The sequence below is a fragment of the Dipodomys merriami genome, unplaced genomic scaffold, assembly GCF_024711535.1.
Source record: "Dipodomys merriami isolate MVZ:Mamm:240054 unplaced genomic scaffold, mDipMer1.0.p SCAF_21, whole genome shotgun sequence".
In the NCBI taxonomy this organism is placed as follows: Eukaryota; Metazoa; Chordata; class Mammalia; order Rodentia; family Heteromyidae; genus Dipodomys; species Dipodomys merriami.
This window is the reverse complement of record NW_027203493.1, coordinates 22,631,633-22,648,753: the sequence shown is the minus strand read 5'-3', so window position 1 is coordinate 22,648,753 and position 17,121 is coordinate 22,631,633. Positions and strand designations below refer to the sequence as shown.

General features: G+C 38.5%; 1 protein-coding gene across 1 annotated transcript; it reads left to right on the top strand.

The window, feature by feature from the left end:
- Positions 1–5,109: 5,109 nt before the first annotated feature.
- Positions 5,110–7,310, top strand: Fibin (fin bud initiation factor homolog). Its single transcript, XM_070032706.1, has one exon. It carries the CDS (start codon positions 5,699–5,701, stop codon positions 6,332–6,334), a length of 636 nt encoding a protein of 211 aa, XP_069888807.1. The 5' UTR covers positions 5,110–5,698; the 3' UTR covers positions 6,335–7,310.
- Positions 7,311–17,121: the final 9,811 nt, after the last annotated feature.

The window sequence follows — 17,121 nt, the reverse complement described above, 5'->3', positions numbered from 1 at the left end:
AGGCAGAGAGACAGTTTACATGAACTTAGAAAGAGGTAAAATTTTTTTGAGGGAAATCTATATGGTTTAAGCATGATAAACCAAGTTAGCAGTCGTAGGATGTAGGCCAGACAACTGAAGGTTTTCTAGGCCAGCTAAGAAGATTAAATTTCACTCTAAGGAAGGTGGGACATCATTAAAGAATTTAAAACAGGTAAAGAATAATTCCCAATAACTCTGAGTCCTTATCATATGTATAAGTAAACTTTATATAGTACTGAACACATACCCTTGACATCATTTCCAATGACTGTCTCTTATCATTGAGGATTAAAAGTCTGGCCCATCTCATTTTTTTCTTCTCTTCTTCCACACACAGTATATCCATGTCCCCAGAATTCAGTTCAGCCCCATGTTCTTCCTGCCTCATAGAATAGATGATTCTTCTAGCTTTTTGGATACTTTACTAGTATATTTTTATGATCTGTAAATTGTGGTACAAAGGAGGTACCATTTAACAGGACAGTTTGTGAATACCATGCATCTTGATCAGTGTCAACTCCTTCAAGATTCTCACCCCCACTTTGACCCACCCCTTCCCTTAGTTTTCTTAGTTTTGTAGTATATACAATGAATTTGTGACTGCATCCTCCTCCTTTTCCCCCCTTCTTTCCTCCATTCCTTCCCACTTGGCCTCAACCCCACATCTCCTGTTGGACATACAAATTTCTTGGTATTGATTGTGTTGGGCTGCCACCCTAAGGGAACTGACTTTAATTCTTACTTTCACTACCGAGTCTCCTAACACCTCTACACTAGGATGTGTCATGTGCTACATTCATGGGTGAAATTGTGGAAAAGATCAGACTTGTTGAATCTGGAAGTAACAAAGAAATAAGTGCCTTTAAGCTTACTTCTCCTTTCTATTTGGATTGAATAGATGGCATGTGCTCATTTTGGAAGAGAAATACATGAGAAAGTAGAAAAAGAGGTAAGAAGTGAAAACAAGTAGCCAGAAAGAGAGTAAGAAAAGAAATAACAGAGTGAAATAAATTTTATCCAGTCCATGTTATTTGTCTCATGAACTCAGTAGGTATTGTTATTTCCTACAAGATATTTGGTTAGGGAAAGGGAGGAGACTAAATAGTGGGAATGTCCACAAATAAGCTTCTTGTTGAACATACCTACAAAAATAATAAAGACATTGACAAGGTTATAAGCATAATGTAGGGAGTATGATCGATTCTCATAATCTCGCCATATTAGTCAGAATATTTTTATGTTATGCTATAGTGACAAACATTACAAATATGCTGTCACCAAACTTGACTTCACTGAAGGTCAAGTGAACTCAAAAACTTTCTTCTGTATGGTAACTCTACTACATCATCTCTAACATACAACCTCTTTGGTTCAGGGAAAGGGAGAAGGAAGGCTCTTTTAAGTCTATGTTCTGTGTATTTCTTCATTTTCTTTATTCCCTTATTCTTTCCACAACAGTACCTCTAGTCTCTCCAATGTTAACATCCCATGACCTTTTATCTTCTTCAGTGTTGTCCTGACAAATTGGAAAATGTTGGGAATAAACTTGATGTTCTAGGCTACATAGTAGGACCAAGTTTTCCCCCAAATTATCCTTATATTTTGTGCATATAAGCTCCATGTCTATAAAAATTCTGCTGCTACCATTATCAGGAATTATCAGAGGATCACAGACATTTTAACAAAGAAAAGTTATAAAGCCATTCCCACGGTACCAATACAAATTCCTCATTCCTTCTCTAAACTTAAAATTCATTCAAAAATACAAGATTATAAAAAGAAATAAAAACAAGTAAGCCTACTTTGTTGACACATTGTGGCTGGGATGACGTACATACAATGAGCTATATTTGGCAGAAATGTTCATTCACTTATGACTCCAGTCATTGCTCCTGGATATATTCAGTCCTTTCTTTTTCTTTTACTTCCTAATGTTCAGTCCTGGATTCAACTGGTATTTCTATCAGAGAATAGTATCTTTACTCTTCAAAGCCTTCTTTCTGGAATATCTCTGTTTGAACATATCCTTAGGCTCCACTTGTTCTAGGTCAATACTTAGAAACAATCTATACCCCTAACCCTTTTTAGAGTAACCCAAGATGGAATTAGGTATATATGAAGTATCTATCAATAAAAACCTTTTAAAGTGAACAAAATGGAGTATTGAATCAAAAGGACTTTTTGTACTGAAGATGGCTTGTGTTGACTCTTAAGGGCTGGTTGTTAGGTTCAATTTTTTTTTTCATTCATGGGATGTGAACTCTGTGCCTGGGCACTGTCCCTCAGCTCTGTAGAAATGCTCCCACTTGAGCCACAGGGCCGCTTCCGGTTTTCTGGTTGAGATAGGATCTCATGGACTTTCCTGCCCAGGCTGGCTTTGAACAGCAACCCTTAGATCTCAGCTTCCTGAGTAGCTAGGATTACAGGCGTGAGCCACCGGTGCCCAGCTGTTAGGTTCACTTTTAATGCAGAAATCGTGCAATTTGGCAAAAAGAGCCATTATAAAAAATAAAGCTATCTAAACTTACAATTATATAAACGATATTAAAATAAAGGAAATATGAACAAAAAAGTCACCATTCCTAATTACTAGACTTGTACTTGTTGCTGTTTTCTTAGGCTTATCTATATCTAGTCATCTGTATGATGGGAATCCTATATAATGATACATTACATTACTGATTTTTCTCTACTCTTCATTCAGTTCTATCAGCCATGATGAATACTTATACTAAGAAGATCAGCAAATGTTATAGATGAGAGCCCCCTCATAAAGCTATCTGCTAAACACTGACACTAACTGCAAAAGGTCGCCGTGTTTTCCACATGTAGTCAATGCAGGTAAGTATTTGAGGCAGAAGGAATATTCATAAGTACATCCGCTATTCTCAACTATTTTAAACCAGGACCCTAAATGTATCCTGAATGTATAGCTGCAAAATTGGTTCTTGTTTTCTTAAGCAAAATGGCTTATTCCAAAATTTCTGATATACCATCCAGAGTAAGTTAATGTGGGCACTGAGGCTCATTTGAAGGGGCTTTAATCTGAGTTACCAGGAAATCTTACCTGCAATCTTGTGAGAATAATAATCAACAAAGAATCATGTAGCCCCAGAAGAACTGTAATAACATTGGACTCACAAATGGAAGAAACTGCCCAAGAATGAATATAAGCTAAGAGCATAGAACCAAGAATGGTGAAATCAAAACTAGGTTCTAGACTAAGCCTTGTCTGAAAAAAAATTCTAATCTTAGACTTTATGCAAGTTCCCTTTGCCTCCACTAAGACTGATCCACTTATACAAACTAATTCCTTTGCTATATATGGTGTGAGATTTGTATCTTCAGATGAGATCATTGCAAGAAGAAAGTAAATACTCCTGACTTCTTTTCTCATGGCTTTGTGTTTCTGTGTGCCTAACGCTCAAGAAGCAGCTTCTGAAGTTTTTTTTTATTACCCACCTTTGTAACTATAAGCTAACTAACTCACCCTGTAAGTAAATAGGAGCAAGCAAAAGTGCTTAATACAAAATTTGTTTAATTGACTTTGTTTGTAAGTCAAGGAGGAATTACTCAAGTAGTGGAACAAATTCCTCTTCTTTTCTTTGTCCAAGAAAACAGCTTGAATTCATCTGTTGTTAATGTCTAAGGGGACAAGAAATGAGCCAATGTGACTTGTGAATCCAACAGTCCAGCCTCTCATCTAGAGTAGGTTCTAGTCTTCCTCTGAAATAGAGTAAAACTTAGCCTTGGTCTTCTAGCATGAACAAACACTAAGAAAATTCCTGTGAAGTTTCCTCCATAAGTAAAAAGTATGCTCTATGTTTTCAGGATATCAAATATCCTGCTTAAAATGTGCAGCCAAGATGCCTTAAAAGATCTATGCATGTGATACCGTATCCATGAAATAGTTATTTAACCATTTAACTGGACTTCTCACTGTCTGCCCAAAAACTGGGGCTGTGTATATCAATGAAAGTGTGGCAAGAGACTGTCACACTGTCACAGAATGACTTAATCCCCTGTGTGACTTAGAGGGAGACAGCTTTGGAAGCTAACAAGTCTACATGAGCAATCCTATTGAAGAAAAAAGAAATTACCCATGGAATTGTAATTATGACATGGGCTTGCTTCTTATCTATTCCCTAATTTCTTTTCTTCACATCACTGTGCATTATGCAATCTACTCTGCTTGTTTGTTTGTTTTATTTTTATGCTATTAATTTCCTTTTCATTTCCTAGAATGAAAACTCTAGGAGGGCATAGATTTTTCTCCATTGCTGCTCACTGCTGTTTATACCTAAAACAGAGCTTGATCACAACATATATTCAACAAAAACTTGAACAAATGGCTTTTAGGCTTGCCTCATGTGTCAATAAGTTCAGAAATCATAATTTAAAACTGGCTGGCAGAAAAATAGGTTCTTTTCTAAATCAAATTAAAGAAAAGATCTTGTGCTGTGCTTTAATAGCCTTCCTACAATGCCCATGACTCGCTTTACATTCTGCCCTTTCTTTCTGGAAAATTTAGGTAACTCTGAAACACTGAACATGTCAAAAGCTTGTAAGTAGCTCAGAAAAAGCAACAGCTGTAAAATATAAGGCTAAAGACTCAATACAGGAGCTCAGTATGGATGGTTTTTCATAAAATTAGGCAGTAGTGTCAATTGTCCTTTTTTTTAAATTAAGCAACCAAACTAATTCTTTTTAATTTTTAATCTTGAGCCTATTACAACTATGCATTAATCCACTCCCCATATTTCTATTGTTTCCATAAAATTTCATATATTTATTAACCAATCATTTCCAAACAAAAGTACCCTTTGTGACACGTTAAATTTGCCTCTCAAGGGAAACTTTTTAAAAATAAAAATAGGCACACTCCACAAATCCAAACTAACTGCTATTTACTTAAACCGGTAAAACAACCTTTCCCTCTCCCTTAATACCTTAACAGTAGATGAGCCTTTTTGTGTGTGGAAATTTCCCCTTCACGCTAAATTCTATTTTGCAGCTTCTCCCACTTCCAATCTTTAAAAAGAAACCCTGTGCCTTTAATAACAGAGACCTGGTGAGAGGTTTCTTTCCAAACTTGTTCCCAGACTTCCAAGAGAGGAAAACAGCTGTAACTTGAGAGCCCAGAGATCCTCAGGATATCTTTAGCCAAAGCAAAAGCTCCATATTCCCTCCCTCCCAGTCCAGGGGTTGAAACCGTATCAGAAAGCAAGCAAAAGCGCCTTGCTCTTTTTGCCACAAGCTCCATCTCCTAGGAGCAAGAGGGAACTCCCAAAAGTGTACGAGAGAGACAACCATCTGCCAGATTCCTGGATGAGTGAGCCCCCCCTCCTGGCCCCTCCGAGCTGAGACGGACTGAGAGAGAGCCAGGCAGTTCCAGCCCCAGAGCAAAGGGCCAAAGGCAGAGACAGCTGCTGCGAGGTGCATCCTCCTGCTTTGCTGCGGGGCTGTGCTACCCAGGCTCTGTTGCACAGAGCCCCATGAAGTCTGCTGGGGAGCAGGGACCCGGGTGCAGCCAGCCACTTGGGACTGAGGAGGACTCTGTTTGGGAAAGGAGGTATTGAAGCCTGAAGGGACTTGTTTTGCTTGTTCCTGGCCGGAAAAAAAAAAAAAGTCTTCTCTTGGAGAGGGAGAGTCTCTCTGGTCATCCTGAATTTCCAGAATGATGTTTCTAAAGTTGCTCTGGATAGCTTTCTTCTGCTACCTGTGTCAGGGTTATTTTGATGGCCCTCTCTACCCAGAAATGTCCAATGGGACGCTACACCATTACTTCGTTCCCGATGGGGACTACGAGGAGAATGACGACCCGGAGAAGTGCCAGCTGCTCTTCAGGGTGAGTGACCGCCGGCGCTGCTCGCAGGGGGAAGGAGGCCAGGACAGCAGCTTGCTGAGTCTCACCCTCCGAGAGGAGTTCACCGTGCTGGGTCGCCAGGTGGAGGATGCTGGGCGGGTCCTGGAGGGCATCAGCAAGAGCATCTCCTACGACCTGGATGGGGAAGAGAGCTATGGCAAGTACCTGCGGCGGGAGTCCCACCAGATTGGAGATGCCTACTCCAACTCTGACAAGTCCCTCACTGAGCTGGAAAGCAAGTTCAAGCAGGGCCAGGAGCAGGACAGTCGGCAGGAAAACAGGCTCAATGAGGATTTCTTGGGGATGCTGGTCCACACCAGATCGCTGCTGAAGGAAACACTAGACATCTCTACTGGGCTCAGAGACAAATACGAGCTGCTGGCCCTTACCATCAGGAGCCATGGGACCAGGCTAGGACGGCTGAAGAACGACTATCTGAAAGTATAATTCCCAAGGCACCGATGGGAGGCAGAAGGAACCAAATCAGTCTCCTGTTGCAAAAAGTGAAGGACAGAGAACGGGGCTAAGTTTTCCCTTCGACCAAACCTCCACCCCCTTTTTTTAAATGTCCAGATTTGCACTTTGAGAATGAAATCTGAGGTTATCTTGGGAAAAAAGGAAAGAAAAGAAAAAGTTGAGGGTCTGAGTGGTACTGATTTGTGTTTTCGTTTTGTACAATATGTACGAGGTTGTTATGACTTGAGCACTCGGAAAGAGTAGTTATCAAGGCACGCCTCCTGTCTTCCCTGGGAGGTTTGATGGTCTGCAGAGGTAACTTGTTTCAGTCACGACTCACAGGATGCATTTTTTAGGTAGACACTGATTCAAGTTTCTCCTCCTGCAGATTATGTGGAAATACCCCTAGAGCATGATGTACAACTCCATTCCACTCTTAAGAAGTCTTCTCTCTTGGGTTATAAAAGCTCAAGTGTCTGATTTTCAGCTGAGGTCCCAGGTCTTGTTCTGCTTGCGTGACAGCCCATTGCAAGTTGCTTGTTTTCTCATTTTCTTTCTTATTTATTAACCATGATCGGTGAGTTGCTTTTGCTTTTTGTACAAAGTATTGTCAAATCATTCATTGCAGGGAAATTTGCAGGATAGGTTCTCCGGGGTTTGTCTTAGCTACAGTGGCTGCATATATGAAATCTAAGCTCTTGTGGTGGCTACCAACTCTTGTGGATATGTTCACTTGTTATGTCTCATGTTGCATGTCTAGTGCCTTGTCATCTGTCAGTTACAAGGGAGCAGATTTTTGAAAACACCCCCTCAAATGCCTATGATTTAGGTTTCATAGTATTATTGCTTGGGGGGGGGTTGCTTCTTTATTGCTTATTAAAAATGTGTACTTCAAGGAGGTAATTCTTATTTTAATAACTCCTTAACTAAGCTTTATTATTCAGCCAATAAATATGTTTCCATGTAACACTGGTTTATTTCCTAATTTATGTCTTTAACTTTCATATTTCCAAATGGGGCCAATGTAATGAGAGAGGAGGATGGGGTTTCAGCCAGTTTATCTACAGCATATGCTAAAGAAGGCAGGACGAGAGTTATGTGGTTTGCCTTCCTTGCACTCACCTTTTCACAAGAAAAAAATACAAAAAAAAAAGAGATATCCTGTGTCAAAACTTTAAGTGTGATCTCTACTTGGTCTCTTTAGTACTCTATATTTCTCCAGTTTTTTTCCATAGACTCAACTGGAAAATAGATGACAAAGTTTATACCTTGTATGACCTCAAAGACACATCCATGTTCTTTAATTAATGGCATCAAGGGTAGAAATGCACTTTCTTTCATGTCTTACCCTGGCCTGTCCTCATTGTCACCTAAAAGAAGCTTTCCTTTCACACAGTCACACTCACACAAACAGGCTTACATGCATACACACACACACATATACACACACACACATACACACATATACACACTGGAAAATACATGTTCATAATCCTCTGTTCAGTGAAGAGCAAGTTTTGTTTCCTATATGTGAGGAAATCAGTTTTCTATTTCTACAAAGTGTCAAATACAATAGGGGAAACTGAGGTCCAGAAAGGCTAAAGGTCATCCTCAACCCTAGATCTTTTAGCTTTAACTATAGGACTTAACCACACTAACTCTTTTCAAGGATACAGAGATACGTGTAGCAAGAGGCCTGAACCTGTCCATGCTATTTTATTGCTTATGACCTTCCCCCAAAGTAACCTATAGAACAATAATTAAAATCAACATTTATTTTTTATTACTCAGGACCCAGAATAGCTGCCTTATAGATTTTTGTAGAAGAAAGATTTGAAGACCATGCAGTTTTCATTCTTTATTCTGAAAAAAAATGAGGACGTAATAAGAGCAGAGGCAAAAAAAAGGAATATTTTATACTCAAATAGTTGTAGTTTGGAAAAAACAAGTCCTCTTATCTCAAAAATTCTATAGTATTCAGTGTAAATCACTTAAACATAATCCATAGACAGATCAAATGCCAGCTGCTTGAATTTTGCCAGTGGTAATACGTTATTATTGGACATGTGATATGATTGAAGAACTAATATCTTCATGCATGTTAATTTCAGTCTGCTGGTGATGATTGCTTAGAGTATTATGTTAAGAAGAACTCAGAAGGCCCAGAAATAAAGAGTGCTGTCCCCAATTAGAAAACTCTCCATGAGCTGGAAAGGGAGTGGAGATACATCTGCTATAAATTTGAAAACCCTGAAATAGATTCTGTATGAGGTTCTTTCCAGAGTTAACATTCTATGATTCCTACAACCAGAACAAAATTATCTGACATTGAATCACTTCATCCAAGGGGGAAGGTACAGACAGTGATCCCATAGATGCTCATGGAAATGACCTAAAATAGCAAGTGGGAATTCCTGGGTTGGGATAGGGACAAGGAGCTCTGCTGGCCCACCATCCCAGAAGCTGGCATCAAAGGACTTTCTAACCTTCTCGAGGTAAAGAGCCAGCTTCACCCAGACCTTCCTTCTCATTCCCCCAATTATTCCACTAGATTTTGCTACTAACACAGACAAAAATTCTTCTTTAAATTAAAGTTTTTTTAAATTCTTCTTTCTCAGACAATGAAATATTTTAAGTATCTGGAGAAAACCACATACTATCCTCCCTGAGAAGTATACTTATAAATATATCCATATAATTTCCTAACTTTATTATAATTGTGGTTGTTCATATAAACTATACCAAGCACTGTGGTAAATATGTGACATTACAAAGCCTTGGAATTTCATCTACAGACCAGAAGTTTTTTTTCAATTATTTAATTTTATTGTCAAGGTGATATACAGAGGGGTTACAATCACATACATAAAGTAATGAGTACATTTCTTGTTGAACATTGTTACCCCCTCCCTTGTTTTCTCCCAAATGAACCAGAAGTTTTAAAAAGCCTTTTTGAGTTTTATTTGAAGTCAAAAGCAATTGTCATTGTTGTTACTATTTCATGAAAACAACAACAAAGCAGTTAATTTTTTGGAGAAGTTAACATTATTAAGTAAGCCAAATGCTAAGAATTGAATTACTATTGCTAAAAAGTAGAATATTAATGAAATTATGTTTCCTTCAAGAGCTATTTGCGTGGTTACAGTTCTATAGATTTCAGTGTGTGCTCCTCTGGTTGCATCACTTATGGGCCAAGAACATCATGGTAAACTGGGTATGGTGGAGCAGAGCACCTCACTTCATGACCACAGAGGAGTGGAGGGGAGGAGAGGGGATGGAAATAGACAGACAGACAGACAAACACACAGACAAGAAGAAGATATATTCCCCAAGGGCAGGATTCCATGTCCTAAATGTTCATCACCAACTAATAGCTCATCAAATTGGGAGCCAAATGATAGAGATTAATTCATGAATGAAGTCAGAGCCCAGTTGCTTCCCAAATGCCACTGTTGAATATTCCTTAGGGATCAAGCCTTTAACATGAGTCTTAAAAAGGCATTTGATATCCAAACCATAGCAGGAAGTAATATATTGTATGAAAAGAATAATACATTCACCTTGATTAGAATCGTATTTGAGATAAACTACTATGTTCATTGTTATTATTACTGATCTAATTGTTTATATAAAGGAGGGGCAGAAATACTAGGTATTTTTCTCAAGAATAAAGCCATGTGATCATTTATATGGTTCACATTTCATTCACCATTATCTAGAGAAATACATGCTTAATAAATGAGTACTGTGAACGTTTCACTGAAGCCTCTAGTATGATTCCTATAGTTGGCATTCCACTCAAGGCTAAATGCACAGCCAGTGATGTCACAGATTCTCATGGAAATGACCCAAGATGGCTAGTGGGAATTTCCAGGTAGAAAGAGGGAGAGAGGAGGGAACTGTCCTATACCTCCACACATCACTCTAGATTTACAGTTCAGACACCTATTATTATCTGACAATCAGAGATGGTTAACTCTTCTATATAATAATGTAATGCCACGTTTTGTGGGATGCATTGCTCAATACTGCAAATTCTCATCACGGTTGATGCGCATAGTATCAGATAACTATTTTGTAGGATTATAGGTATCTTTATATCTGTGATCTTTTGAAGAGAGATATCAGGCTAGGTTCAAACCAGGCCCACAGAAACTGTCAGAAGCCATCAGAAGCTAGCAGGTACATTATGCATGGCAGCACCAAGAGGCTGTCCAACAGTTCTCACACTTGGCATTGCATTGTAAACTTTTGTTTTCAACCCTGGTAAAGAAACAAGCTCATAACATGTAACAGAAGATGTGAAACTTATAGATTATGAACAATTTTAATAAATTATAAATATATCCTTGAAAATCACTAACATAGAATTATCCTAAAGGACAATGTGATCAAATTTCATTGAGACATTTTTCAAAGGCTTATTATCAAAATCTTCTTTATATAGAATATTACTTGGGTAGTAAATAGAAATGCTAATTGTGTGTTGCAAGTATTTTAACATAAAAACAAAAACAATTAAAAGCATAAGAGGTCTTGGCTACTTTAGTTTTTTCATTCTCTTGGATTCAGTATAAATGGAGAACAAGCCATTTTGACTCTAGTTAACATTTACTTTGGTGGCTTGCATATTTTACCCACACCTTTCTTTCTTGATTTTCTATGAAAAACAGAAGGTATTTTGTATGTCAACAGCTTGCTATTTATGGAAAGGAACCTGAAAGCTATGATTAAGGAGGTAATGATCTGGTGTTGGCAGTAACAGTTTGCATTTTCCAGTTGTGAAAGATTTCTGCTGCAAGCAGTTAAGGAAGTATTTTTGTGAATGTCTTGTCTCTCTTTGAACTTTGCCCAGCTCTCATCCAAAGACCAGGCAACAGGAGTGTTTCACTAGATTTTCAAAAATGTATGGGTTTTTTTGGAAACCACTCTGGGTCAGCCACAGACATTTCCCACAAGATTCTACAACAGATTAAATCATGAGGAACAGAAAACCTGATGTGATTGCTTTGCTCTGAATTGTAGTTTTGTCTAGCTAGCTATCAAGTGCCATTTTTACTTTGTCCTAGTTTCCTTCTCTCTTTTGCCTCTGCCAAGCTCTCTCTCTCTCTCTCTCTCTCTCTCTCTCTCTCTCTCTCTCTCTCTCTCTCTCTCTCTCTCTCTCTGCAGTCTATATTCACTATGAGGAGTGTGAAAAGTACAAAGAGATCTCAATTCACCCGCTTCAGTGAGAAGTCCAAGAAAATTATACAATCTTGATTTTTTTTTTGAACCTTGATCTCCTCCACCACTGAGTGGGCACATTTTAGTAGGGTTCTTGTGAAAATTAGATAAACCACATTATGGAAAGCTGTTATAATAATGCTGGGAGGAAAAGAAAAGTAACGCCACTCATCAAGAAGCTCATCTTCTTGTCAGAAGAAGGGAACACTTCATTGGTTCTTCAACTGTTAAGAAAAAGTATTTACAATAAACTATAGACTATATGTGTGTGGTTGTGTGTGTGTGTGTGTGTGTGTGTATTTCCTATGAAAATTCTTACACTGGTGTTTATACTATAGATATTTCTTCCTACTGCAGCCAGGAGACTGAGTGTTGCAGCAGGAAATAAAGAGTGCAGGATTGCTTGCCCTCTATTTCCAAATGCTAATGGTGACTTTGAAGCATGCCTTGAGCATGGTGACACACATGAAAGAAACTAAAGTATTTCCATATATGCATTTACTGTGAGACAACACCTCCAACCTCGCAATAAAACTACCAAAAACAGAGAATTAGGCTATCCATTTCTAGTACTTATTGTGCACTGGCTATATATTAACTAGGTCTTGTTCATCATGGAGAAATTGGGATTTTAGGACCATAAAACTAGAGACTCAGCCTCATTTCTGGTGACAGTTGTTAAGTGCTCTCATTGGGGAAAGCAATAAGATAACCCCAGCCGGTCACTGTGGCTGACTCCATAGTCTTCAGGATATGAATTTTCCATGGTTGATTGAACTCATTCAGGCTGTGCTTCAGCTCTGATGTAAATAGTCCTCACTGACAGTACCTGAGCACATTTACATGTGCTCTTGGTAATTCTCCAACTTGCCTGCTTCTTATTCTATATAGCCTTCTCTAAATTTCAAGCGCAGAGGTCCTATCTTAGTTGAATGAGGAGTGAGTTTAGAGCATATAGCCTCTCTGACATAACATGTGCCCAAGATATATTTGAATCTGCACCTCTTTAATGCAAAAGCAGACAATCTGCCCTAAGATATTCATACAACGATGATGATGATGATGATGATGATGATGATGATGATGATGATGATGAAGAACAGAGAGGCAAGTCTCTTCTCTAAATTAACGATGCTTTGGTTATTTAAACAACTTCTAAAATAGAACAATTTTTTAACTGTTGGCTCAAACAAAATCCCATTCAGGCTTAGAAATTGGCAAGGGCCATATTAATGATAAATGCTTATCCCATCATCACATTTTCCATAGATCATCTAATTTCCAAGAGTTTTGCCATGAAAAATAATTGCAGTGAAAACTCTGAACAGACAGTTCACATTAATGACATAATATTAATCGGATGTGAGGGTTTGCAGGCCTTTGCCACTTCCTCTGAAAAACCTGACATTAACAAAACATTTCAATCATTATTAAAAGACTATTTTTCAAAGGACGTATTAACTGATTTCTCTCGAGTCAATATTCACTGAGTTCCTAGTATGTGCAGTTTTTGTACTAGACTGAGAGAATAATGTTTTAAGAACCACAAAAGGTAACATTGTATACTATCTAATATGTTGAGGGAGCACTATTATAAGCATTTCATATATACTGAACACAGGTGTTCTGTGTGACAAGTTTTTGTTTTGTTTTTCAAAAGTTCCTCACAATGTATTCACCTACCTACCTAGAATGTCACCAGGTACCTAAGACTGCCTTTTTTTTTAACCATCCCTGATCTGCAGCTGTGCCACATTTGCAGTCCTAGCTATTAGCCTCTACTGATCTTCTCTACTCTGCAAACGTAATTCTGGAAGGACTGGAACATCTGCCAATCATGAGTGCCAGAGCATGGAGAGGTTAGCTTCAGTGATCCCAAGGGATAATTAAAACAAACTTTGAATTAAACTGAGGAGATAAGAGTGAATGCTTAAGAATCTCTAATTTCCTGAACTGAGCCAACCAACCTGAGACTGAAAGTTAAAATTTCAACATTATGTTAACCTCTGACATTCTCAGACATAATAAAACCATCCTTGCAATTGTTTCCCTAAGTAGAGATTTGGGCCCTGATAACTACTTACGCTAAGAACATGAGAGCTAGAAATAACTATAACAAACACAGATGCTGAGACATAAATAGGTGAAGAAATTTATTCTAGCATATAAATGAAATCAAAAGCCAGAGAGTGGATAAAACTACCTGATTCTCCCTCTGACATTAAACAGCCCATCAAGGAATTATGAGTTCATGCTCAAATTGATCAAATGGTGAGAGAGTTTACCTTAGGCACGCACATCCATTCAGCAAGGAATTCAAACCATAAGAAATTATTTTACATTTTATTATAAATTTAATTAACATAGAAATACATGAAAGTTGCACATATTCATGGGGTATTGCATGCTATTTGTTACATGTACATGTATGCATTGTATAGTACTCAAATTGGGTAAAATACACCTATATGTCCTCAAGTATCCCATTTCTTTATGGCAAAAACAATTTGAATCTGCATCTTTCCTATAGTTTCCTACAGTCATTCTGCTATGCAATAGCACACCAGAACTTCTAACTCCTGTGTACCTCTGACATAGGGCCCATTGCTCAACCTTTTCCCTTCCTTTCTCTCTTCTACTTTCTCAGTCTGGTAAGCACCAATCTACTCTCAACTTTCCTATCAGTCACTTAGATTCTACCTAGAAGTGAGATCATGTGGCACTTGTCTTTCTGTGCCTGGCTTATTTTTACTTTAAAGATTATCAATTCCGGGGCTTGCCTTGCATGCATGAGGCCCTGGGTTCGATTCCTCAGCACCACATAAGCAAAAAGAAAAAAGCTGGAAGTGGTGCTGTGGCTCAAGTGGTAGAGCGCTAGCCTTGAGCTGAAGAGCTGAGGGACAGCGCCCAGGCCCAGAGTTCAGGCCCCACGACCAGACCCCCCCCCCAAAAAAAAGATAATCAATTCCTTCTCAGTTGTGGGAAATGACAGGATCTCATTCTTTTCTGTGGCTGACTAGTATTCCATGATATACATGTACCACATTTTCTTCACCCATTCATTCATTGATGGACACTTGGATTCCTTTTCAATTTCTTGGATATTGTGAATAGTGGCACATCAGAAGTCAGATGTCTGTCTGACATACTTACTTCTTTTCCTTTGGATATATAACCAGTAGTGAGATGAATATGATTGCTTTGGACATTTTAAAAATATTGCTCCTTACAACCCACAATTGTAAGATGTCTTTCTAATTGTCTCTGTCTGGGACATTTTTATTTCTTTTTTTACTTCCCTTAATTGTGAACTAAAATCCTTTTTCATGTAACTTTCACCACTCAAAGGCCTACAGCCTTACTTTTCCCTTTCCCATATCAAATCAAATATCTGATAGCTCCCTTGGCCATATTCCGTACCTTTTGTTCCTCCAAGCTTTGCATGTGTGCACAACAATAACCCAGATCTCCCAGCTCTGATTTATTGCCAGAAAGAAAAGATGTGCCGTCTTTAAAAGCGCAAGCTTTGCAGATAGACAAACCCTTGGGATAAAAGGGTTTGATCATATGTTGGATTCCTTTCATGGAATCCAATATTCATGGTGCATACACACACTTTGTAAAGTTCTTGTCATAGATCAATAAATGAACCCCTACTTGTGTGCTTTGTCTGAATTCCACACTGAGTTTCCTAAAATGAAGAACTAACCCAGGGGAGATCTTGTGGGGAAGAATGTCAGAGAAAGATTCTCATGAGACCCCAAAGCTATCAGGCTAAAGAGTTTCTGGTGTGGGCCACCCTCAGCCCTTTGGGTCACCTAATGAGAATATGCTTCAGGTTCACTCCTCCTCAGTATGAGAGAAGGGCAAAGACAAGAGTCATACACACACACACAAACATGCACACACATATCCTTTTCAACTTACTCTGGATATTCTCATAAAGGTTTGACTCCATGAAAACTTGAAAGTACAAACTTATAGGTTATTTGGGGAATGAGAGAAAGTGTATTTATATCATTTTTTTCCTTCTTACGCTACAAAAATAGCTGAACAGACTTTCCTAACTCATTCCCAAACATTTCATGTTTGAGCTGAGCTCAGCCCTGGAAGTTCTCACTCTCCAGAGGGTGGCCTGAGAAAGTCATTAAAGCCAAATGAAAGTGCAGGAATGGAAGTGCAGAATGAAGATGGAAAATCAATCAGCTTTTCCTACCAGGTAATCCATCTTTCAATAACAGGAAGATGAAACCAAGAAAATCATCTCAAGGATAACATCCTTTAAATCATTTCAAGTTTAGCTTCTACTCTTTTTTCCCTCTCTCTCTTCTCTATAGAAAGGGAGAAAAATGACACGAAAAAATTTTCTAGCAATCACTTTTCAGAAGCAGTTCTTTTCTATCTTTTTGGTCAGTTGTGGGGCTTGAACTCAGGGCCTGGGTACTGTCCCTGAGCCTCTTTGTGCTCAGTGCTAGTATTCTACTACTTGAGCCACAGCTCCACATCTATCAATCACTTTTCAGTAAAACCTTTTCAAAGAGTAAAATACATGCATATTAGGAATTGAGCATGATATGAAAAGGGGTAGAAACTGGGGCTCCTGTCTGCATCCTTTAGTACATAAGACAAGTGCCCACAATGGGTAATTACCTAACCCCGTGGTGCTGAGGCTGAGAAACTGTACTAGAATATACACTATGTTAGAAAGTAGTGTCACAAGAGGGAGATTGTATTTAGACAGAGGATACTTAATATCTGTCAGGATGAGATTTCTTTTCAAAGAAATATTGTATTATTGGAGTATAGCAATATCTTCATACAAGTTCATACATTTTAGACACATATAATGTCCCCATACCTGGTTAAAAACAACCAACCCTGAAGCCCCAACCTTGCTTCAAAAAACAAAAGGCTAGATTTCTGATCTTCCCATTGATTAGGGGTTCCCTCTACAACGTGTGTAAGACAATTAAAGGGATACTCATCATCAACTTAATCAAACTCTCTGGCATGCTGGAGACAAAGCATCTGGTTGATTGATGTTTTCATTTTTTTCTCTCCGTGGTGTTAAGATGGAGGAAACATAATCATCTCTGGATGTTTACTAGTTACCAGCTGATCACAGGGTAGTTTCAACAGGTCCCAAAAGAAAAACTTACAGGCACATATCTTCAACCTAAATTTGAATGCTAAATTAAAAATGACAAACCTGAGTGTCTGCTTCATTTCTGTCTCCTTATGAATGTTCAAGTTCAAATATCCCATCTTAGCTACTTAAGTGCCTGGGAGGTGGTGGGCATGCCATCCTCCCTAAGCCAATGTGGTCTTGCTGTAGATCAGGTCTCCTTTTACATCTGTTCACAAACCTATGTACTTCTACCAGGATTCATCTACTCAGATGGACAGCATTAGATTTTTATTTCTTAACTTCATCTGTCGAGAAGGCTGACAAAAACCTTGGTTGCCCTTTTTTCCATTCCATATTCTACCCAGCTTAAGACCAGCTGATCTCACCAGTCTAACGGCTTTTCTGGAGCTCTTGTTCATGGTGATAT